At 43.9% G+C, this 25,623-nt stretch overlaps 2 protein-coding genes across 4 annotated transcripts in view; one reads left to right on the plus strand and one right to left on the minus strand.

Annotated features, from left to right (window-relative positions):
• Positions 1–10,597, minus strand: part of srgap2 (SLIT-ROBO Rho GTPase activating protein 2) — a 52,302-nt gene extending 41,705 nt beyond the window's left edge. For all 3 annotated transcript variants that reach the window (XM_070958537.1, XM_070958536.1, XM_070958539.1), the window contains exon 1: positions 10,065–10,597. In XM_070958537.1, coding sequence (XP_070814638.1) covers positions 10,065–10,131 — 67 coding nt within the window. In that variant the 5' untranslated portion in view covers positions 10,132–10,597. The remainder of the gene's footprint in view (positions 1–10,064) is intronic.
• A 990-nt stretch (positions 10,598–11,587) lies between these two features.
• Positions 11,588–15,989, plus strand: LOC139329435 (protein FAM72A). Its single transcript, XM_070959757.1, has 4 exons — positions 11,588–12,149; positions 12,396–12,473; positions 13,184–13,308; positions 13,409–15,989. The coding sequence occupies exons 1-4, from the start codon at positions 11,998–12,000 to the stop codon at positions 13,501–13,503; spliced, it is 450 nt and encodes a 149-aa protein (XP_070815858.1). The 5' UTR covers positions 11,588–11,997; the 3' UTR covers positions 13,504–15,989.
• The last annotated feature ends 9,634 nt before the right edge of the window (positions 15,990–25,623 follow it).

Genomic DNA, 25,623 nt, shown 5'->3' on the forward strand with positions numbered 1-25,623 from the left:
GGACACCAACAGCAAAGATTTCTCTTTCAATCACAGGCCTGAATAGAGGAAGACTAATGGACAGCCATATGGACATGTACCTACTGACTCTGATGACAACAACAAAGTTCGATAGCGTCCTTACTTCAGCCACTGAAACAAACCTTGAGTGTACAGTAAAATTGCAATTGTTAAAAGTGCAATTTGTTGTCAGTGATGACAATCGCTGCTGGATGGCGATTCATTAAGTGCTTGGTAAACTGCAGCATCTGACTCTATTAAAATACTTTGACTATGGCCATTCTGGCACTCCACATCATGCCGCATGCTCACACCACAGAACATCCACCCGTTCCTGTTTTGTGGGATTCTCGCTAACCCCACCTGACTCCAGTCTCACGTAGCTAATAATTTGCAAGATGGTAAGCATACCTCTCAAAATTTGACACGGTGCACGCTGCAGATATTTGTCAAAACGTGTCAACAAAAACCAAACATGTTAACCATCACGAAGGCCACTGCATGGCATTAGGCTGTACAGGTATACAAATAAAGCCTATCATACACATATCAGTGTATGTGATTATCTTCAGTATCAGCTGAGCCATGTTGATCATGTCACAATTGTCACCCAAGCTCAATGGATGGGTGAGTTGAGTGAAATGTATAATGCAATAGGACAACAAAAGATCCAAACAGTTTCTATCTGTTGTGTTTGTACATGACAAGTTCAGAGGCTTCCATAGTGCATATTCCACAGCCCCAGGACACGCTTAAACATGCATGAGTGAAGAGCACATATCAGTATGTTCTTCTCACACTCCATTGCCCCCTGGCCACGCTCAGTGAGAGGCAGAACAAGAGAGTCTGCTAACAGGCGCCTGCAAACCAGTGGAGATAAATATCAGGCCTCAGGTATGTGCTGCTGCCTCCAAACAACTCAAGCACAGTGTCTGCTGCAGGTAAATAACATTTTCAGGCTGGGTTCGTCCACACCACAGCACTGACATGTCAGTCTGACACGCACACGCAACCACAAATGCATAAATATAATCAGGATGGCGAGCCAGCCAACACGCTCATACCACCACACCCTCCAACGTGCACGGATATGAACCTGGAGACAACTGCTGTCACTCGCTGACTTCTTGTTCACAGTTGAGAGTATCTGCAAATGCAGTTACGCATCACTGGCTGCATACATTTAAATTACACGAGCACCCAGTAAAGCTATGTTTCAGTTCTCTCCACACGCTCCTGCACTCTGTGAGTGGGCTCTGCTTTTTTAAAAGAGACGTCAAAGCATGAATGACAGCATGCCAACTCAGGCCGGGAGGACGATTATGAGAGACAGTCTAAAACCTGAACGCAGGTTTACCTCATGTCATTGTGTCAGGAAGCACGTGTGACATTTAGCCTTTCTCGCTTTTGAACTGCAGCAGTTTGCACACATGCAGCCCTGCTTCCTTGTTTGTACACAGCGGGGGGGGGGGGCCCTATCACGAGTTGTCCCACATGGATGAGTGAAAAGGAAGACGAAGGGAGGAAGTTTGATCTCCATGTCTACTTCCCACTGCTACATAACTGGCTAGCATTGACCTCAATGTAACCTCCAGCCAAGGTCAGCACGTTAACAGCACACACAACCAAACGCTGTCCACGCAGCCGATCAGCTGCTTCGGCGATGTGTGCGGTTGTGTGTAGAAGTAGTGCATCTGGTTTGAGTGCGAAGTGAGGGGAAGAAGGGACGGGAGAGAAGAGGATGCTCCTATGCAGCTGTCTACCTGCCTACCCAGACAGGAGTGTGTGCCGGTTTTTTATCATCAAATTGCACAAAGAATGAGTGTGTGTGTGTGTGTGTGTGTGTGTGTGTGTGTGTGTGTGTGTGTGTGTGTGTGTGTGTGTGTGTGTGTGTGTGTGTGTGTGTGAGAGAGAGAGATGACTGTGGGAAGAAAACACTATTCCCACATTCAAAGTCAGTTTAAAGTAAAGCCAGGACTCAGCACTTTAAAACAAGCCTTTCTGCCTGCATATATGCGGCAACAGACGCTGGGAGAAAATGGGAGAAATCGCCACCAGAGCAGCTTTAATGCTGGGAACAACGAAAATAGAACTGGTGCATCCACATAGCAACCAGGGGGAAGAACACCGTGTCCTCACACACATTCATACAGAAGAAAAGAGGATCGAGAGGGAGAGGCGAGGCATGCCAGTGTGCGCAAGTGATGCAGATTCAGCTGAGAAGAGGTGATGAATGGCTTCATTAAAACAGCATTAGCAGAGGTGTGAACCCGAGTTGAGTGCCAGCGTGCAGTGATTGCCCAGTTCCAACACACACACACAAACTTGTCACAATACTGAAATTCTCTCTTTGATACCAGTGAAAAGCCCGCCCTCCTGCTTCCCATTTACACGGTTTGATGCTGATGCAACTTTAAAATGCAACCTCAGGCTTTCAGCATATCAAGCTTAAAGAATCTATGAAAGGACAAATTATTTACAAGAAATAACAACTCAGAATTTCCTTTAATCAAACCCTGACTCCCTTCATCTCACACACACACAGAGCATACCACCCCAGAGCCTGAGGGAGATGAGGAAACAGCAGTGACACCATGGAAAAAGAAAGCGATGAAAAGAAGGAATAATGGAGGCGGACGAAAGCAAATCAGGACAACGGGAATGTGGAGCAAGAAAGCAGAGGGGAAGAAAAACCTGAAAAGATGAAGGATTCAAAATGGAATTGAAGTCTCCGTGCATGTGTGTGTGTGTGTGTGTGTGTGTGTGTATGTATAGTGGTAACCTGATTAGCCAGACCCTACAGGGGAGACAAATCTACATTATTCTTTCTCATTTTCCCTCTGCTCCTCACAAACCCAGAAAAATGGGGGCAATTCAGTAACCCTAGCAACCAACTCTGCCTACGTGCAGAGAGAAGCTGCTGATGGAGGGGGAAGGAGAGAGGAAGAGGGAGACGGAGACGGGGAGCGAAAAGGCTAACACGAGTGCAAACTGTACTCACACACATACTGAACTGAGCAGGTGTGTCACAGTCTGGTAGAGGTGGGCTCATTCCCTCCTTTATACCTCTCAAAGATTCTCTTCTATTCATGCCTCCTCTTGCACATTTTCCAGATCCCTCCTCCTCCTCTTTCTTCTCCTTCCCCTTTCCTCTTTCTGCACCCCCTTTCCTCTTCCCTCCTTGGTCAGGCTTTTTTCTCCTCCTGCTCTCTGGCCACGTATGAAGGCTGTTCAAACACAACCTGTTTCCTCTGGTGTCCCCCGGGGAGCATTATCCAACCTTTCTACCGTTGTGTTTTCTCTCTTTCCCTTCTTTCTGCCTCGCTCCTATTTATTTACAGCTGGATGTCTGTTCTCCTTCTGATTGTTTTACAGAGGATATGCGTGGGCTTTGTCTCTGCCCTGCTCGGCTTTATATAGATCCCTCTTAAAGATGTTCTCACCAACACAAACATCCTCTCTCTCAGCTGATTGTGAGTCAGTGTCCGGCTCATGCATGTGAGTACGATATGTGTGTCACATATGCTGAAATCATAAAGTGATGATTAGCGGTTTAAGCTGCCATAGGAGGCGTGTTGAAAGTGTGTGTGTCGCGTTTCATCACAACTGACAAAACATCATTAGGGAGAGGAAGAGAGAGAGACAGAAAGAGAGAGAGGGCGAGAGAGAAGGAGTGAGAAAAACAATTTGAGTTGAAGACCTGCAGTTCTGTTCACAATGGTCTGATTGTTCATTGGATGTAGGCTGACAGAAAGAAAAAGATTGAAAAAGTGGGAGAGGCAGTGCGGGATTGACAGACAGAGTGAGTGTGTGAGCGAGGGGGTAGGCCAGAGCACAACTCTGCTTTCTACATTTTTACACACTCTCACCGGTTGCTGTGCTGTTGCCGTGTGTGTGTGTAAGATAAAGAAAGTGAAATTTAAATGAATGAGGCACCCTAAAAGGGGTCAAGGGGGCCTCAGGTCACACACAAAGGCTTAAATGTGACCATTTATACTTTAGAGCTAAAACAATGAGTAAATTCAGTAGCAGCAATTTTGACCAACTATTGGTTTCATGCAAAGGTCGCTGGTTCCAGCTCAGAAAATCTGAATATTTGGTAGTTTTCTTCCTTTTCTTCAATGGTAAACTTTTGTTTTTAACTTAACTTGTAACTTCAATAGCCTTCTCTATTGAACTAGCTGTGGGCAAGTAGTAACATCTGCTCCACCGCAACACTGCTCAACTTCTCTCTGAAACCAACTGTCTGAGTGGAATGATACAGTGGACATTATGCAAAAAACCCACAGAAAGTAACAACAATGTGTGTCAGGCTGTTAGGGGTGTGTGTGTGTGTGTGTGTGTGTGTGTGTGTGTGTGTGTGTGTGTGTGTGTGTGTGTGTGTGTGTGTGTGTGTGTGTGTGTGTGTGTGTTTTGCATGAATAAATATGACATCAGCTTTGTGTTTCAAAATGTCAGTACAAGAGGCAACCCACTTACTGGGTATACAAATCAGGTTAACTAACACACACACACACACACACACACACACACACACACACACACACACACACACACACACACACACACCTGAAAAGAGGGAGGGGAGATTCCAACCAATCCCAACATGCCTCAGTTATGAAGGACGAGTAAAGGGGTGGAGGCCAGAGGATTAGCCAACCAGGGCAGATGGAGCATCTGTTGCCCAATGAGAGCATCTGGAACATCTGGCACCAATGAACGGCAGTTATCTAGCAGCTGAACTCTGACCTTACCCAATTGGCTTCACTGGCTGCCCTTTTTTTCTCCACAGGTTTCTTTCTTTTTTTTTTAATTCATTCTCCACCTTCACCTGCATGATCTGATACACTGTTGGTTGTAGTAGTGCGTCTTAACCGGTTCGGCTGCATATCATGGTGATCAGAGACATTCCTCTTTTATCTCTCAGCTATCGACTGTATCCAGAACGAAGGAGGACACGCAGGGATGGACTAGATGTCTCAATCCATTTTGCAATAACACACTCACTGACTTGTAAGCAGCACTTGTGTGTGTGTGCATGCTGACGGAGGCCAGCTCAGCATTTACAGTGTTGGTAAATTTAATGCTGCGTGTTTTCTCTCAGGTGTCACAGCAGCACCGTAGTAACTTAAACTGTCATATTGTATACTGAGGAGTAAGGAACAGAGGGAAGGGGACAGAAAAATCAATGAGTGTTTTCAGCAACGTTGTGTCTGATGCTGACACAGCACATGGCGACTGCTACTCCGCACGCACGCACACACACACCCGAGATGGAACACATTGTTCTATTGTGACTTATCAAAGGGAATAGAGGACTTTCACTCGTAAAAAAAAAAACCCTACCTTAATCTCTCGGTTCCTTTCTACTCTGAGAGGCAAGTGTGCTGACTGCAGAGCTAAACATCAGTCGCACTGTGTGTGTTACGTGAAAGGCAGTTGATTCCTTTGCCCAGACACAAAGCCGTGGGACCAAACAGGAAGCTTCACACACTCCCTGTACGGTGTGTGTGTGTGTGTGTGTGTGTGTGCGTGCGTGCGTGCGTGTGTGTGTGTGTTCCAGCATGACTCCTGACCCTCGGTTTCACACAAACATCCTTCCTGCCTGATTATTTTAAGCTCCATTAGCATTTTTAATTCAGCTCACCATACAAACACAGAGATCTAGAACACACGCACGAACGCACGTACGTACGCACGGACATGCACATGCACACCCTTTCCTATTTTGCAAGCACACTCTGAGACACATCCACACACTTGTACAATACCATTAAGAGTGCTGTGATTGACTTGTGGTTGGTAAATGCACCACTGGACTCAGTCAATACAATCCGGCCCTAATTGACAGCGTGTCGTCAAAAAGATCCCACGGAGAAAGCCCTAAAACTACCACTAATTGATTCGCTTAAAGACATCTTCTCACATCCTTGCACACACACACGTCAGGCTGGCTGATGTGAAGGCAACTGCAGCAAAGAGGTCAGTGTTCCAATAACAATCAAGCTGCATCCACCTTCCTCTGTTTGATTGCTTGCCTTTTCCTTCTGCCTCTTGCTGTTTCATGGTTGTTAATAAATGAGACGGACCCCTCGGCAACATCCCAGCTCCTCCTGATCAAATATACATCAATCAACCACAGCGCACACACACCAAAAAGAAACACTGAGCCCAGGCATAGAGCTTCACATACACACACGAACCCACAACCCCGCTGCAGAAAAACCTCTTGCCGTGTCACCACCTTTCCTATTGTGTGTGAGTGAAAGCAGCTATTTATCCTAAATCATATGTTTCTCTGGCTGCCTTGTAAACAGGCAGCTTAGTAACGTACACGTAGGCAGACACACGGTTTAGTTTATGGCCACAGGCACTCATTCGTCTTCAGGGAGACGGTTCAACATCATATCTGCAGAGCTGAATGAGTTTATAGGCCAGTCTGGAAAATTATAATAGTCTACATCTGTTTGGAGATGGAGCCGGTGCATACCTCTTGGTGTGTGAGCATTTAGTCAAAGGATCAATAAATGTTATTCAGCACATCATCAGATGTGATGGCCATGCATGTTCCAAAACCGCCATGATCAATAGGTTTTATTGGTGGCAGCAGTGGCAGATATTTGCAGAGGCAGCCACTTATTAACATTCCCACATGTGTAAAGCACTGACAGATGCTGAAGCACCGAGCCAAAATGTACTTGAAAAATGAAACATCTGTCATGTGCTTTTAGAGACTCAGCACTCCCTAATTTTCCTCTAAAATGTTTCCTATTGCCCGAATTAAAGCTTTCCTTTTTCAAATAAATGACAAAGCGAGCTTTCTGACTGGTTAACGAGCGATGGTGATAGCTGCTCCATGGGCCTTGATTGGATGAATTCCATGGAGCCTGTAATAGTGACAAAGCTCTGGGCAATTTGAAGTCTTTCTTGAGGCAAAGTAGCTTTCTGGATTCAATTCCAAGTAAGTGCTCCGTGAACTACGAATGGTAGGTGATAAGCTCATTCCTTAACTCCATTTCAGCGCTGTGTATAACCATTTGCATCTGTTAGAACATTCCTATTCCTCTTTCAATGTGTCTCACTCACTTTCTCAGGCTACCCTCTTTTTCGTCAGCGCTTTCTTTCTCCCTCTCTCTTTCTGCATCTCTCTCTCACACACACCCTCTTCCTGAGCAGTAGGAACATTCCTTGCATCAGCCAGAATCCCATATTGGAGTATCAGCACCCTGGCTGTGTGAAATAAGCGAGACTGGGAAGACGATGGTGGTGTTCAAGCATTAATGTGCGCATTTATAATGGCAGTATTCTTCAGCTCACATGTCAACAGGTGAGATACATTCCAAGAAGACTTGCCCTACCCTATGATAGACTAGTGTTGGTGTTATGCTAAAATTGAATGAGAATACTGACATAACACTATTTTGAATGCAGTGGTCTTACAGCAGACTATGATGATGTTGCACCAGCATTGCAGGCAAAATGCAAAACAAAAGCAGTTAATATGCCAGATGAGGGTTCTGAAAAAAAAAAAAGTGAACAAATGCATTGGCTTGGGAATGTGAATGCATGAAAGTGCACATGTCTGCAGCATGCATCTTCCTCTCTGCTGCACAGACTTATGAATGTAAAGCCATGGTAGGATCTACATTCATTTCCCCCATGATTCTGCAGTTCATGGCTGCAGCATGAGAAGACAGAAATTGGCATTAGAGCAGAGGCAGACAAGTTTGATCCCTCAGCTCGCTGGACTGCAATTGAGGATACATTAAAGATTTGGGAAACAAGACAGACACGTGTTAACAAATATGGGGAGACAGAAATGTGACGTGTAGGTGCTTCATGACTTGCCGCTTGATACCCTTCATTAGAGAATCTCTAACAGCAGTGTTCAGGGTAATGACAGAGTGTCAGCGTCTCCCAGAGAGGGCAGACTGCTGGGAATGTCACAGCAGACACACAGCACCTGGAGACGCCGCTACACAGATGGGAAAACACATACACACACCTCAAAGAGTTATGTGGATGCACAGGTTCATCCTTTCATCTGTTCAATTCCAGATAGGGATGGCGGTATGTGGAAAAACGTGTGGACAGAGTGAGGACAGGAGAGAGAGCTCAACACAGTTGTTCACCAGGGAGCAGTGAACTAACTGACAGGAGGAATCGATGCAGAGGGTCGATGGACAAACATTAAGTCCGCAAGCTGACAAACACTGCAGACAGCCTTCACAATGCAGCACGGACAGAGAGCCTTTACACAGGCTGCCAAGCACAAACAGCAGCCTACCGGGACACTGGGACAACAACACTAATGTCACTGTGGTGACAGCTAAAGGAATACACAGATAGGCAGGTAAACAAGAGGAAGTGACTCATAAGAGGTGGTAAGCAGCGAGCTAAGTCAAGTTATCCTGGATTACTCTGTTCTTTGTTTTAACTGACAGCTCTACCTGTTCTCAACCAAATCAAACCCTGGCCCAGACTGTGTCTAGATGCAGAGACAAGAGACAAATTAAAGGAAAAACTTGGATGGGCCATGATCCCACAATCATTGGATCTCATCTCATGTGAACACCTCTGAATATCTTCTGGGGGAGTGGTGCTCATCCCTAAGGTGGAGTTCCAGAAACTTGTTGAATCTCTGTCATGGAGCTTATGAGGACACATAATGTTGTCATCTGGTCATCAAGACCAGAAATTTCAGTTTTACAGCACAGACATTTACGATAACACCCTCCACAACTGCTTTGTTTGTCACTGACTTGCTGCCATACATCCTACAAACTTGCAGGTGGCAGAAGCTCTGCAGGCCGATGGGGACGGGTCTTCTTAATAAGACATGAGAAGTGGGTGTGATGGGGAAGATGGTTGTCCAATTAATCTGCTGCTGCAGTGGAAACATGCTGCTCATGAGGAGGGCAATATCCTGTCCTCTCTGCCTCGCTCCCACGTCCCTCTCCCCTCCGTCCTGCCACCTCTGTGCTTTCCCTCCTCCTTATTCCACAAACCTAAACCTACAGATCTGATAAGCAATCGCTGTCACTCTGCCTGACACTGCCCAGCTGAATACAGTGTGCCTGCCTGAGGGGACACACACACACACACACACACACACACACACACACACACACACACACACACACACACACACACACACACACACACACACACACACACAAACACTCAACAACCAGCCACCAAACAGTTAACATCTGAACGCCCCTTTCAAACCTCTACAATCTGCTTTCCCACCCCTGCTGCTCTCTCATGTCCTTGATCATCGGCTGGGGCGACACCAGTGAACTGCGATCAGCGGACAAGCCTTTGCACAAATTGATCATTTAAATTTGATCCGCGTTAAAGCCACGCACACACACACACACACACACACACGCACACACACACACACACACACACACACACACACACACACACACACACACACACACACACATTTGCAACACGAGCGGACGGCAGTGCACACCAGCAGCAGCAGCACAGACACGCAGGAGACAGAGAGGGAGAGAAAACGCCCTGCCTTGTTCCATGTCGAAACCCCAGCCCTTTGGGTAGTCCACACAACACACACACTCACACTCTCTCTCTCTCTCTCTCTCTCTCTCTCTCACACACACACACACACACACACACCATCTTCACATAAGCTCGTCTTTCGAGACCATATAGAGGCCACATCTGGACATCAACACTGATTTCTTAGCAGGGCTTTTTCTCTGTCTTTGTTGGCCATCTGTGCGCTGCGTTAAAGGCACACGCTTGAAGACACGTTGTTCATGGTCTATTTATGATCCCAGTTATTGATATACATTATTGATCTGCCACGTTCGCATAGTGACAATTAACCTTCACAAATGATTGGTGAAATACAAAGGCAAGCGTCGGCTCCCCTTTACGCCTAAGAGGAGAGGTGAGGGTACAGAAAAGCATGCAGTCAGGCAAGTCAGGGAAAACATACCACGGAGTCAGAAAGCACAGAATAAACCGCACGTTGCTTTATCTTGGGCTGAATATTAGCACGTGAGAAGCTTTTAAAAAGTTTTTACCTTTAACTTGAGTTTCATATTCGGCCACTATCTCCTTGTCCTTTCGGAATTTCGCCGGAGACGTCATGGCTGAGTTTGGAGATCAAACCACTTGCCCTCGTCGCGAATTCAATTTTGTCTCAAACGATCGATAAATGCGCCGTAGTCTGAGGAAATGCCACTCTGGAACAGGTTTAGAAAAGAAAAGACGAGAGGCCAGATGAGAGCTCGCAGCTCCTCAGCGTGCCCGCGGATCTGTATTGTCTCCCTGCCTCTGTTCACTCCGGGCGCATTGTGAGTTTGGCGCTGCTGCCGCTGCTGCTCTCTGTTCCCATCCGCCGCCGCGCCTCGCCGCCTCCTCAAAACCGGTTAGGGTGCAAACAACTTCGAGTGAAAGGAGATTCATTCCCCTCTTAAAAAACAAACTGAAAGCTTGTCAATGAGCACTTCCTGAAGTTTTTTTTTCTCCCCCTATTTGCATTGGGTATCGGCCTCGCAGTGGTCCGTCCGCCTGTCTAAACTAAACTGCTCTCCTCTTCCCCCCACCCCGAAGTGAGAGAGAGGAGGAACCGAGAGGAGATGGAGGGCCTGGCTGGTCAGCCCCAGTGCGCAGGACAGGCATGGATGCAATAGACTGCACGAGTTTGAGTACTTAAACCACTAGCTCTTACCAGCATGTAACAAGTCTCATAGGTGTGTGTGTGTCTTGTTTGACCAGGTGATTATAAAGCCTAGTTTCAAAACATGCATGGCAGTGAAGGTATCACCAGAAGGCACACCTTGAAAACTCAAAAAAAAAAAAAAAAGCAGAATCTAGGATGCCAGTTGCAGGGTGAGGACAGAGAATTTCACGGTGGCTACAAAGTGAGTATCAGTGGGTTTATTAGCCAGTTTATACATAATTCCAGCAGAGTTATGAGCGTTGATGGGAGAAAAGATGTCTTTCATATGTCCTCATGTTGAATTTAAGCGACTGCGTGACTGTAAATGTACTACACGCAACACAAATGATCAACTGTAGCTCGAAATGTGGCTAACATCAGCCCAAAATTAGCCAAAAAGTCTAACCCTAGCTTTAGCTTGATAGCAGGCTATTCCATAACTCTGAGTATCTACACTCATGATGTCAACACAATAGAAATGCATTAACTTTGTCTTGTTCTTCGACGATAACCTTTTCTAATACAGAATAGAGCAATTTAACGTTAAACTGTCTGTTAGAAAAACCAGCAACCAACCAACAGTCCACCTGAACTGCAACGCATGAACTTTTTTTTTTAAACCGATTTAAAGTCAACCTCGCTTAATTTTATAGGACAGGAACCGCACTTCCCACACCACAATTGGCGAAAAGGAAGCTGAATGACATATAAGCAAACCAATCGGCTTTCAGAACTTTTGAACATGGGCGTTTCAACTCCAATTTCTAACCAATTAAATTTAGACTCTGTAATGAAGCTGGCCAATGGCGTCGGTTACTATGGAGTGTATCCAATCAGAGTCAGGTGTAGGGTCTTTTAAAGATACTTTCAGGAAGTACCGTTAAATACCAGGAAGTTGTAAACAAAGCTGACAGCTATTTAGTTAGCTGTTAACTACATCTGAATGGATGCTGAGCCAGTCGTGTAAAACAGGCTAGTTATTCGCCGATATCGTGTATGTATCAGTGATTCAGCGAATCATTTTCTTTTATATTGAGATCGTTTCGCCGAATATATATATTCAGCAAGCTAACGTTAGCTGCCTTCCGTTTTCTCGGTAGTGGAAGGCTAACGTTTGCACAAGGACGTTAGAGCTAGCGTTAACGCTTGCGAAGTTGGCGTCAAATCGAATATTGTGATTACGAATTTAACAGATAGTGAGCGACATCAGCATCCGATTCTTGTTTTTCTGCTGCATTTGCTGTGTGGGGGCAGAGAGAGCGAGGGAGTTCGTCCATTTTAACAGGACAACAATGTCTACATCCAACGCTAATTTCAAAAACAAGTGTGTGACCCAGGTGAACTGCATATTTTGTGACAGTCTACTCTGCACAAGAGGCATGAAAGCAGTGCTTCTTGCAGACACCGAGGTTGAGCTCTTTTCGACTGACATACCTCCAAATAGGTAAGTGCTAATCTGGTTAGCGATGCTGCTAGCCTTTGTTTATATCTGCTGTTGTTGCCAGGGCAAGGTGTGCTTGGGGGAAAACAAGATTATTGATATCTAACTGATCATTCGATGGGTAGAGGGACACAATATTAACACCAATTGTATTATTAATAAGGTTTGTTGTACGAAAATGTGACAATAACATGGGTTTTAACCTTTGATTGCTATGTTTGTTTCTCATTACACGTACCGTCCCCCAAGAACTGTTGACTTTGTGGCCAGCTGCTACTCCACTGAAAGCTGCAAATGCAAACTGAGAGACATCGCATGTCTCAAGTGGTATGTAAAGCTCTTCTGTAGCCTGCAGGGTTTGCTTTACAAAGACCATCTGCTGATGTGAGATGGTAATAAAAGCACAACCACCACAGTTGGCACAGCAAACAAGTAGTGTAGGTCTTACCCATATAGCTGTGTTTCATGGAAAACACCTGTAGAGCTGCAACTGGTGATTATTCTCATTGTCTATTTGTATGATGGTTATCTTTTTGATTAAATTGTTGATTTAATAAATTAAACAGTGAATTGTGAGAAACGGGTTACGGTCCCAGAGCCCAAGGCAAAATCTTTGTCTTGTTTGTGTGGCCAACAGACCAAAATCCAAAGATATTCGATTTACCATGATTCAAAACTGAGAAAAGTGGCAAATTCCCACTTTTGAGAAGCTGCAGTCAGAGAGTATTTGGTGTTTTTTCTTGAGAAATGCCTCAGTCGATTATCAAAATAGTTGTCAATTACTTTTTTTCCAATGATGACATAATGACTAATAGAAATTTAGCCATTTATTTCTGATATTCCCCTAAAGGAGCGTTCGGTGCCACAGGGAAGCTTTATGGAACCTCTTTTGTGTTCCCGGGCCTTTGTTGTTGTACACAGGGCAAAAACAAACATGTGTTAGATAATAGACACCCACTAGTGGAGTTAGCACTTTTCAGAAGTGCCTCTGGTAAAGTGCTGACAGACATTTCTTCTTTATTCTCTCCCTCTCCCAGTGGTAATGTTGTGGGCTATCACGTTGTGGCCCCCTGTAAACCCTGCCTGCTTTCCTGTAACAACGGCCATTTCTGGATGTTCAATAGCGATGCTGTATCTACTCTCAACAGACTTGATGCAACAGGTCAGTATAAGCCTCCCTGGATAATACCGGAATCCTTTGCAATTTCACTCTGTTAAAAATGTGTTTGATGAGCCTTTGTCACCCTCCAACATGTCTGCAGGTCTGAATCTGCTCCTGTGGGGAGATCTTCCCGAGCTGGATGACAGCGACAACGAAGAATCGGAAAGCCCATCAGAGGAGGAGTGTATTAGGTAGACGGGGAAACGGACAATGTGAGCGACCTGCGACGCCAATATTTGAGAGATGGAGCTAAAAGAGTGTACAAACCATGCTTGACATAAGAGAGAAAAGAAGCCTTGAAGGGTAATTTAACACCGAATCAAATAGGGCAGAAAAATGCTGCTTTACTGCTCTGCATGGTTTGAAAGCTGAAACCATGGCACACATGCAACCACACCCCAATCAGTGATGTCACAGCAGGTGTTTTTCATTTGCTCTCTATCAGCAGATAGAGAGCACCTGCTGTGACATCACTGATGGGACTGTGGCCAGAAAGGCAACACGCTCCAAAGTTTGAACCCACAGAGAACAGAGCAGCAAAAGGTTTTATCTGTACATGATTTAGTGTTGAATTGCCCTTTAACCCGTGACCATGCCTTTCCCCGTCACCTTTTCACTGTTAAAAGCACAGACGCACACACTGTCACTCATCCCTTTCTGTCTTTGTTTTATTTTTATTTTTTTGTACATTTGTGTGGGCTATTCAAAAACCTGTGGCTGAAGTAGCCTGAAAATATCAGACAGCTAGACTGTTTAATCTAGCGCATTTCACCCCTGAGTCTCCGCTGAGCTCATTGTTTTGATCGGCGTTTTGTGCAGCTGGGAGCGTGCCGTGATGAATCGGTGGAACTTACCCGTGAACGCTGTGCTCTTTCACGCTGTTTGAGTTCAGTCCGACTTCTTGACGAGATGACCACAATTCGCTACCTTCTTTTTAAATGGCAGTTATGATCTGTGCATTGGATATGCCGTAATAAGCAAGCACTCCCATTAACAGTCATGTCTTAAAGGCTTACATGCTCTCTGTGTGGCTGGGTGCTGAGTGAAAGCTGGAGTGCTTTTTTGATGCCCATGCATTGGAGAAATAGCACAATTATTGAATGGTACTGTATATCTACGAGTTTCTCGCTTGTTTGGGGCACATTTGATTTAGGTTACCTTATGATCTGATGTTCTATCAGTGATATGTTTTGATTTGCTAATACAGTGTTTGCTCCACACCTGACAGCAGCGGTATGTGTTTAACACCCAGATGAATCTCACTGTAGCAGTATCTGATACTAACATACTAACTTATGCATAGGGTGTGCTTCCACAAAGGCCTGGAGCAGCTGGATTTAAAGTGTAGTGTTTGTTAGGAGATTGGTGTTACAGGCTAAGGTAGAACGGGAACTAACGATAGGTGCGCTTTTGCAGCATCCCGTAACTCCTCCATGCGGATCATTAAGCAAAATTCTGAAAACGGGAGTGGATTTCTGTGTCCATGCTCTGGTTTTGTTACCTTACTGTTCAGTTTTATGTAGCAGCAAAATTGTAGCATCTGAAGAGAAGAAAAAGTCAACTCCAAAGAATCATGGAACATATCAATATTGACCCTACAGACTGGCTGCCCCTCGAAAAGAGATAGTTACGTCATTTTGGGCCACTTTATTGAATTTGTCATTTTTAAGTTAAGCTGAAGTCCGTGGAGCTGACGTCCTCAGTATTCTTTTGGCCTTACTGATGCTGTGCTCGCTGACAATTGACCTTTTGTTAAGCTGTGGACTCGGGGAGGGTTGATGCTGTGTATTAGTTGGTCAGCAGCAACTGACCAGGCCTTCTCCTCAGCCTGTTGTGCTTCGACATCCTCCAGTCACGAGGGACTTTACTCAAGTCGGCCCTTTTTTGGCAGTGCCATCCTTCTGCTCTTGTTATGGTTTCACTGCGGTGCCCTGCTGACACGACGGTGCTGTCTTAAAGCGACAGTCTTTCTGTGAGTGAATGAGATTTGCCTGTATTGTGGGCAAACTTTGTTGAAGGAAGCCTACATAGAATGTCACTTCTTGCCTGAAGGAAAAGGATAAAGAAAGTAGGTCTTTTTTAACTTAAATCGGCCTCGGTGTTTATCTATGCTATAGCCTTTAGTTGTGGAAAAATGCACATTGGAGGAAAACCAGATTTTCACATCCTTCATCTTAAAGTTATAACTGACAGTCTGCTACACTTGCACACCAAATACTGTCTATGTGGTAAACTGATAGGATACAGCGCATCAGATAGGTATTTATTAAATCCACAAACCAAATACGTATAACCACATACTTCCTTTTTGTTTACAAGCTTTGTTTACAAATGCATTGGTTTGTACTGTATTGTGCTATAGTACTTTTGTTTTTGTTCATGTATTTCAATATTTCATTTGTGATGTAGTGCTTTGTTTTGTACGTTTAAAGGTTGGATGTGTACAGTTTTACCTCAAGAGGGTATCACTTGCGAGCTTCCTCTGGCAAGGACAATTGTCAAATGATAATCAAAAGAATTATTTAAATGGATGTTTCTGACGTGAATAACTTTGATTAACAGGCCCTGCTGAAAAATGTATATTTTGGAATTGCACTGAAACTGCATTGGTAGTTTGAAAAGATGATTTGTTGTTTTGTATGCTTGTTAAATTAATAAACTTTTTTTTTTCAAAATATCTTAAATGTTTTGTATCTCTGCTGTCATTAAAAAAAAATCTCCTAATGTAGCTTCTACCCCGATATCTGCTGCTTATCCTGGGCTCCATGAAAAGTTACTGTGGACAAAATTGACGTTGCATGTCTCAAACACTCGAGGGGCACCGCAGAATGTTTTGGAAAAGTTCTCACAAATCATATTTGTATGCTTTTTCTGGTTTTAATTACTCCTCATCCTGTTTCAGTTCAAAATGCTCCAAACGTGAAGCGGTGTACTGGACTTGGTTTGCCCTCTCGATGTTCTCTCTAATTTTTACTGGGTACAGATGACTGCCAAGGCCGATACTGAATTATCAGTCAAGTCAGTTTTATTTATAACCACAAATCACAAGTTTGTCTCACAGGGCTTCACAATCCGCAAACATACGTCACCTTCTATCCTCAGACTTTCAAGACAGATGAGGAAAAACAGAATCTTAAAACAAGAAGTGAAGTAAGAGAAATGTGGGTTCCTCCTCCAGGATGGACAGGCCTGCAATAGGTGAGATGTGTGATTTATTACATGAAGTATAAAATAAAGTGCAAAGTTAATTTAAATGTGATAAATCAAAGAGTTTGTGTAAATTCATCAGATTATCAGTGAAAGTGTCAAAAATGATTAATAATCTCTTTGGTGGGCATGTTGATCCCATAAATCTCCTGATGATTGAAATACGCAGTACCTGCTTGTGTCAACACACCAGGTGAAGACATGAGTGAACATTAACAATGAAATGATGTTTGTGTTCCTGGTTAGCGGCTGTCTGGATGCCCTCAGAGTGTATCCATGTGTCTGTGTTGTATAGGGGTGCGTGTTTGGCGAATTATTCATCATTAACGTCACTCAAACCGCTAAAGTGCTCTGCTGGGTGAAGCAGTGGAGCCGACAGGTATCTCTGACGTGCAGCGTTGGTGCGGACTTGTTTATCAGCTCTGTCAGTGCACTGGAAATGGGTCTTTGCAGATTTATGATGTTCATTAGCTAAAGAGATTTTAGCTGAATATTTGTGAGCCCTCCTCCACTTGCAGCTTCGGAAAGATACTTCTGTTTTGAAGCTGAGCGGGTTTATAATGTAAGGGCAGCATTTCTGTGGATGCACTGAAAATTCATGAGATTTACAGATTTTGATGTTCATTCAGGTGAGGTCTTAGCTACAAGTAGACATTTCACCCTTAAATACCCATAGAAAGTAAGACTGTCATGTGCAATCTAGATTTTAAAAAAGCCTCCACTCATTTTGGAGCTCTGTGCATTGTGGTCTTTTCCAAACTGAGTGTGCGGTTGTCAGCTTAGAATGATCCGACTGAGCTGGTAATTTGTTTTAGCATGCCTCCTTCTTAAGCATTCTCTGCTGCTGTTCAGACATGTGCAGGGCAATTTAAGAAGTGATGGCAAGAAAAATCAGAAACAAATAGTTGTGGCTTGCCCTGTTTTCACATGTTTTTGTAGCAACCACCCAAGTTACAAATCGTGCCCTCACAAACATCTGCTCTGTGTTTGTGTTTTATCTTACACCACCCCATGAGCTGTATCAGTCTGTTGTTTTCTGTGCAATTTGATAACTTCCCCACAGACTTCCTCACGCAGATCCAAAGGTCGGGGTCAGGAAAAATACATGGTTTGGATGTTCTTTCGCCTATAAAAAGAAGCTAGACTCCTAGAACCATTCATTGCCCAGATAAAAAAACACTCAAGTGACCTGCAGGACACTGTTTGCAAGACGCTGAAAGCATGTGAAGTAGGGTGTTGCTGAATAAAAGAATGTGTGTGTAGCTTTCAGTGCATGACTGCCTGCCCTAGACAAATAAAGGATAAACAACTCCAATGTCCTGCCCTCTGCTCCAGAGACAGCCAAGCTGGTTAATCGAGCACACTCTGCTTCAAGAACAGCATGTGAACACAAGTCTAACAGATCGCATCCTGTCACACAGACCCTGATTGAGCCACCTTCTCAAGCATGATCATGACACGCCGATGATGAATAATCTGTTTTCACAGCTTTTATTATGTGCCCTATCTTTTAAGGCTAAATTCCCTGCTGGCATTTTCCATGGGAACAGCAATGGGCTAAAATTGGAGCTGAGCAGGAAACCAGACAGTTGATGGAGTGAATATGGCAGCTGTTTGAGTGAACTGTGTGTGAATGGTGGACAGGTGTGTGGAACATTCTGTATTGTGGCTACAAGTGGCCAGGTGCATAGCTGTGTCACACAAACACACAGGAGCCAGGTGAGCAGGCAGTGAGTATAAGGTTGGGAGCAGATGATTCAACTGGAAGCACTTGTTTGTTACGATAATAAAGCTCTGTTAAACAGACTCATGAGTTTATTAAGAAAATGCAGAAATCATTTACATGGCAGCATTGTGACCGACCAGGAAGCACAGGTGTGACCGTAATAATGACTCTGCTCCATTCAGATGTCCCTGTAATCCACAGTGTGTTATTCATCACACCTGTGCTTCCTACTATGGCATGACTGCTGTGAAAGAAGCCTCTATAGAGGAAGCACTGAATATTGTATACAATATTCAGTGCTTCGGGTGTGGGTAAACAAAGAGAGCACATTGCTAAATAAGTCCTTCACTTTGGGATGCCCAGTTAGAATAACATGACCCAATTTATGCCAAGTGGCTCAATTTAAGCCAAATTAAAGCAAAGTCACTCCTTATAAGAAGAACTCATTCTTAAAGGTGCTGCACATCTGCCATAGGTGTTTTCAGTTGCTCATTCTCCTCAGATTAAGTTTGATGGAGTTCTGCTGGAGGCACTTTAGTTCACAAGACTCCAAGTACAAATAAGACAGAAGCAGGTGACCTGCCCTCACAGGGGGCACAAAACTGCTACAAGCATGAGAGTGAGGACGACGTCAGTGAAGCACAGAATGAACCGTGAGTCAAATGTGCCAGAAATAACTTCTGTGTGGTTGTGACTTTGATGTGCAGAGCCTTTAACCAGAGGAACTGGAACAACTAGTTGATTACAAGTATTTTCAGACCTGCAGTTGACCTCCTGATGCTTTGGTGGAAGAGCTCAGAGAGAACACTCTGACGCACCCTGCTGGATGTGAGGTGCAATGACACACACTGAACATCCAGCGTTACTGTAGAATCAGGCTTTAAATGAAAGTAAACACACACATATATAAATAGATCTTCTTATCATTTTCCAAATATGAGAAAAGTCCGGGCATCCACTTGTGTGACCTATCATTTTGTTTTCATTGGTTTTGCTGGATGTACTGTGTAATGTGGGTAAGGGAGAAACCTGTGAACAGATGCAGCACGTTCAGCTTTTTAGGTTCCCATTGCTACTGTGGTGATTTGCAAGGGGAAACAGATGATGTTTTGATATAATTATGATTAAATAATCAGACTGAAATCATGTCAGCCTTTGATTTTCCTGTAATTCAGGGCACAGTAAGGTGGCTGTCATGGTTACACATGCCCAAACATCCTGGTCCTTCGCTCACGATGGCCAAGAGTGGTGGAGATCTATGTATTAATAAATATAAAAATAAATACACACCAAACAGTGAACAATAGAAGTCCCTCAGGAAAAAACTAAATATGTAAAAGAATAATGAGACTGCAACCTTCAGACATTTTATTGGCAAAACAAAAATCAGATGAATGTTAAGATAAAAGAAGAGACAATACATCAGTGGAGGTAAAGATTTCCAGCCACTGGATGAAGAATCTGGCTGCTATTAGTAGATCTGGAAACTAATAGTGTGAAATTAATGTATGATTTAGTGGTTATTATAGCCTATTTCAGTCATGATATCACTGATGATGACTAAATAGGCAATGCTGGTGGATCAACAGCTTGTGTGTGCTTGTGTCTTTGTACATAAACTAACTTTATGAAAGTTTAAATCAAGTATATCCTTTAATAAAGAATATAAAGACCACAAATAGCCCAAGAGAACATCATAATCAGTATCTACCAAATAAAGGCTGGAAGTACACATAGAGGCCTGAGTGCGTCAGTACTGACACGTTAAAGGTCCAGCCTGTGAACCACATAAATCACACATTTATCTAGATACATATATTAAAAGTTTGACTCATAGATGCAAAGTAAGCTTTTTGTGTGTTTTCCAACTGATCATAATTAAAAGTGTTTCCCTGTTTCGCTGCATCGTTGACAAAATGACACATTCAAACAAACCAGTGATACGAACAGAAAACATTAATAGCACAGATTTAATTTAGTTGTTGTCTGGTGTTAGTCCTTGTATTAAAAGACCAATTAAATCTTTGCTTGGACCGTGGATTGTACTTTTAAGGCTCGTTAAGCAAAAATGAGAAACGCTCCGGCCTCCAAACAAATTAATAAGCGAATGGTTCTTAGTTTTGCATGATGAGAACAGCTGTTTTCCCTTGAAAAATGCTGCTAATTGTGTTTTCTTAAAATTTCCTTGAGTTCAGGGACTGTGCACAACCAAGAAAAACTTTGTCCGCTTGACACTAGATGGTGCAGTTGTACCATGAATGGAGGCCACCATCAGACTGTCTGTGGAAAGGGACAGCTACCTACAACACCTGTGTGTCAAAGGAACATACTGAAATAAAGACAACTAATTTACTCTAAACTAACTGTTTGTATCTATATTTTCCATGTCTCTGTTAGTGCTACTTTATTTCTGGGATGATAGAAAACCTACAAAGGACAAACTTATTTCTTACTGATGAGCAAAATTAAAACTCAGCAGCATCTGGATCCCGATAAAGGCAAACTATGTGGTCTGTATATTTTTGAGAAGATTTTATTCAGCACAGAAAACAACATCCCATCCCAGCTTATTCCATGAAGAGGCCAGCCATTTTAAAAGACCGAGCTTCCCTTTTCACATGGAATAAATAATCTTGCATTTAAATATTCCAAGTAGATGTCATTATTAGGATGGACGAGGACGATTGCCATCAAATTAGCGGTCACCTTGATCATCAGAGGGAATGGAAAATCTTATAAGAAATATAAAAGGGTTCATAAAAGCTCTACAGTCTGTCATGGTCATCTCCTGATAATAGACCCAAAAGGCTAGGCTAATGTCCAGCTTTGCCTGATTATGCATATTAATGACACCTTAAGAATTCATCACAAAAATCTTTTTTCAGCGGGTGAGGAGGGCAAATGGTAATAAATGGTTGAATTTATTCACTTTAGGAATAATCCCTTTAATCAGAAGAGGAAACTGTCCTGAGACTGGGAGGCCAGGCTGCTTGGATTCTTCAATAATTTGACTAAATCAATTTTATATGCAATATGATCACTTAACCACGTAAAACAACAAGTCTTCTAGGAACTAATGAGCCTATACGCTTGAGAACATTAGTTTCATAATTAAGGGGTAATAAAAACAATTGCTTTTCCATACTTAGTCTGGGGAAACAGAACAGCAGGTGCCACACAATACGCAACAGTGCAGGTTTTCGACAAATGGGCTGCCTACTAGCTCAGCATTATACTCTGAGGCAAGCTGCACTGGGCTTTTGTTGAAGTGCTCGAGATAACACAAAGAAAACTTCAAACAGGCTTCTTATTGTGTTCTATTCTTCTGGGCAAGCTGATTACAGTTAAGGATAAAAGTTGTTCCTATACAGTAAACTAATGCAGAGAATCAGAGAGCACTAATTAAGTCATGGGGGATCCGAGGCGGTCGGCATGGATGTGTTCCCCAACACTCAGACCGTGGGGGTTTACTGGGAACTTTACAGCCCAACAGCAGTCAGCATCAAACGTGTTTACTGTCAGCTGAATGTCCGGTTGAGGCATGAACCGCTGGATCTGTGAGGCCACCTGGGAAAAAAAAGCCCAAGCTGCAGCTTCTTAGCCTGAGTGCTGATAGGCTTGTCTATTTCCCCTTTTTTCTTCCTTCCATCTCACTGCCCCTAGCAGAGCTTAGAAAGTTGCTCCAAATGCCACCACTGTCTGAGGCAAACACAGCAGCGTTTCAGTTCCTTACGCTGTTTCAGTGGCGTAAGGTTCTCCGTCAAGAGGTGAGCTTAGGCAGGTCTATACACACTCTAAACACATGTTAATACAATAAAACACAGGGTGAAATAAAGTAAAGTACATATTTTTAACCTTTGGTTTAACCTTAATTTTGCTGGTAACCATGAAAACTAAATCGGATTTAACAATTTTTAATTTTATTTTCCTCAGAACAAAAATTAGACAGCCAGAAAGAACCTTTGGACGTTTAATATCCTCTGTAAAATCAGACGAATTGTCAAAGTATGAACCTGTCTGTAAGGTCAGTGTCAGCTTGTTGTAGCTAACTTTCAAGCACAAATCAATGGAGATTTAATAGAATGGATATTATATGTTTAAGTGGCACTGTGACATACTTCATGACCACAGCTTTGAATAGCCAGTCGTGAAGCATCACCACTATTGTTGATTATACGAACTTGGCAGACACTGAAGAGAATGAACTTGTAAAATTGTGTGTGTGTGTGTGTGTGTGTGTGTGTGTGTGTGTGTGTGTGTGTGTGTATACATACTGTGAGATTTAAGGATGCCGTAATATGCAAATGCAAATCTGGTTGTGTGATGGCACGTCAGTGACGACAATGACTGACAATGCATACACACACACACACACACACACACACACACACACACACACACACACACACACACACACACACACACACACACACACACACACACACACACACACACACACAAAGTTTAAGGTATTTGGTCCTGGCCTCTCTTCACTTTTCTTTTCATGGTGCTGGTTTTGTAATTTGTCCTTGCTTGTGTGAGCCTGGCTTTTATGTTCTCTCATATTTCCAACATGCATCATTCTTAGGTATTTCTTCTACATTTCTACTCTGTCTGCCTGCCTGATATGGCCCTCGTATTTTTATATTTTTTCACTGATTTTCTGTGAAGGCCTCAGCCAGTCCAACATCAACTCCTGTATGAAAAAAACATTTTTAAAACATACTTGCACACATGCTGTTGCTGGTATCTCTTCTCGGCCCTGTTTATCTTATTTAATTCCCTATTCTTTGTTATATTAATGAGTTATTCAACAGATGTACTCTTTGTGCATCCTAAAGCAAATTATGTATGAATGAGCAGCTTCTGGAGCAAGTCAGCTGGGAGATTATCAACAACAGTTTAAACAAAATGCTGCTCTGATTTTTATTAGTGGAGCCATGTCTTGTAAGATTTAGTTGCGCCCATTTGTTGTGGTGCGCACACACACACACACACACACACACACACACACACACACACACACACACACACACGCTATTCTTAACCCCTTTCTCTCATTATTGGGAGGGCCTGTCCTACTGCCTGTAACCACCTGCAAATTACAATTTAGTACTCCAAGAGTTAAGACTGTGTTCTTTCAGCCCATTGTGTGGGTGTTTGTGTGTTGTGTGTGTGTGTGTGTGTGTGTGTGTGTGTGTGTGTGTGTGTGTGTGTGTGTGTGTGTGTGTGTGTGTGTGTGTGAGTGTGTGTGAGAGAGCGTGTGTGTCGGGGGAGGGGTAGAGAGAGTCTGGTAGAAAACCTTTAATCCGGGTGCTGTCAGGCCCAAACCCGGCTTGACGTCCCATTGATGTGGAACAGAACAAAACACAGGGCCCCTTGCTAAGCTCCCACTGGTTCACTCATACACACAGACACACACAGACACACACAAACACACCCACACACACACACACACACACACACACACACACACACACACACACACACACACACACACACACACACACACACACACACACACACAGGGCCCCTCTCTAAAGCCCCTAGCCTGGGCCCCTGCTCCCTAACTGGGAAGGGCATTCCTCAGCCTATGCACATGCATGTGCATACACAAACTCACTGACTCTCTCGTACACACACGCACGCACGCACGCACGCACACACATACACACAGAACTGAGACACAATCTTAACTCTTTAAGTGCTGTGTTGTAATTTGCAGGTGGTGGTCAGAGCCTGAACTTCTGTCTCCCTCTCTTATAGGATATCTGTCCATTCATTTCCATATGTAAACCTGAGTGTGTCTGTGCGAGTGTGTGTTTGAGGGATGTGAAAGACTCTTAGATTTGAGAGTGTGTCAGCCAACAATCAATATTATTTGCAGACAGATGTGTACACTACACACACACACACACACACACACACACACACACACACACACACACACACACACACACACACACATATGCACACACACACATATGCACACACACACACACACACACACACACACTGATTTATCAAAGGTTTGGGAGATGCTTAGATACAGTTAACAGAAGCCAGATGCTCCAGTGTGTGTTGGTGTGTATCCGTGGTGACAACAAACAGTAATTATTGTCCTGCTGTTTGGACAGCTCCCAGGCCACAGCATCTCTGTTTACTATTAGCTTAAAGACAGAGTAACAGAACGGAGACAGAAAGCAGAGGCAGAGAAAGCAAGCGGCAGATGCATGTCTGAGCGGATACAAAAAGTGACTTATATTAGAATAAACACATGTTTCAGCTAATGGTCTGGAACAGTCTGGGATATTAACGTTTATTTGACTGTTGTTCTTATGGTAGCCACCAGGTGGGGGTGTGTGCAACAGTCAGTCCCAGAGCCGAACATCCTGCTCTGACTTTGACCCAACATTGGCCTTCAGCTTGAAGCATGTAGGTTCATCAGTTCAGTTTCAGCCTGCCCCACTAGAACTGAGGTGGTCCTGCGTGGTTCAGTTTTAGGTTTTAGGTGGCTGCCACAGGTTATCACTCTGCAGTGGGAATGCAGGCCAACACTTAAAATAACTACGAGGAAACACGAGTCACACACCTGCCGTATGGAAACCATTCCCGCCTGTGACCATACACACCCACTCACACCTACATGGTCAGCTCGTTTCCCTCTTCACCTCCTCCAGGACTGCACTCACCCCTCCGTTTCCTCTGTGAAATTACAGGAATCTTTATTCCCCGGCGCTGGAATTCTGCCGCTTCCGTTTTGGAATGTCAGAACTCCGAGTGAGCCGTTTGTTTGGGCCCGGGCTGTGGTCCAGAGGGGCCTGAGCAGTCCCAACCAAAATGTTTTTATTGACGGGCGAAAGTAGCCGGGCCGACAGCACCGATTGGCTGTAATTGGTCGGCAAGTCAGCAGTGTGTTTGAAATACTCTATGTAAAGTGGCAGCCTTTAAAGCACACACACACACACACACACACACACACACACACACACACACACACACACACACACACAGAAACATACGCCCACCCCTGTTTCTCCCCTCCAGTTGCTTTAAGAGAAGCCAGATGTGCCACGGGGAAGCAATCACCCCTCTATTTGTCTTGGTGCTGATCAGGTTAGTGAAGTGTTCTCAGGCCTGGCCAGGAGTCTACACACTGTTGCCTGTTGTCCCTCCAGCTCACTGCACTGCATGGCTCCAGAAAAACTGGCCCGCTCATGCCGCTCATGGGACTATCTAAACAGCAGCGCAGCGAGTCAGGGGAAATGCTCTATCACCAGTAAAGGTGCAATAAAGGGCAGAAGTAATGATTCTTGTCCGTTACTGCCTCATTGTGGATGTTTTATACAGGACTGGGCCCAGTTTAACACCAGCTTTCTACC

This window comes from Chaetodon trifascialis, chromosome 3 (genome assembly GCF_039877785.1).
Source record: "Chaetodon trifascialis isolate fChaTrf1 chromosome 3, fChaTrf1.hap1, whole genome shotgun sequence".
Lineage (NCBI taxonomy): Eukaryota > Metazoa > Chordata > Actinopteri > Chaetodontiformes > Chaetodontidae > Chaetodon > Chaetodon trifascialis.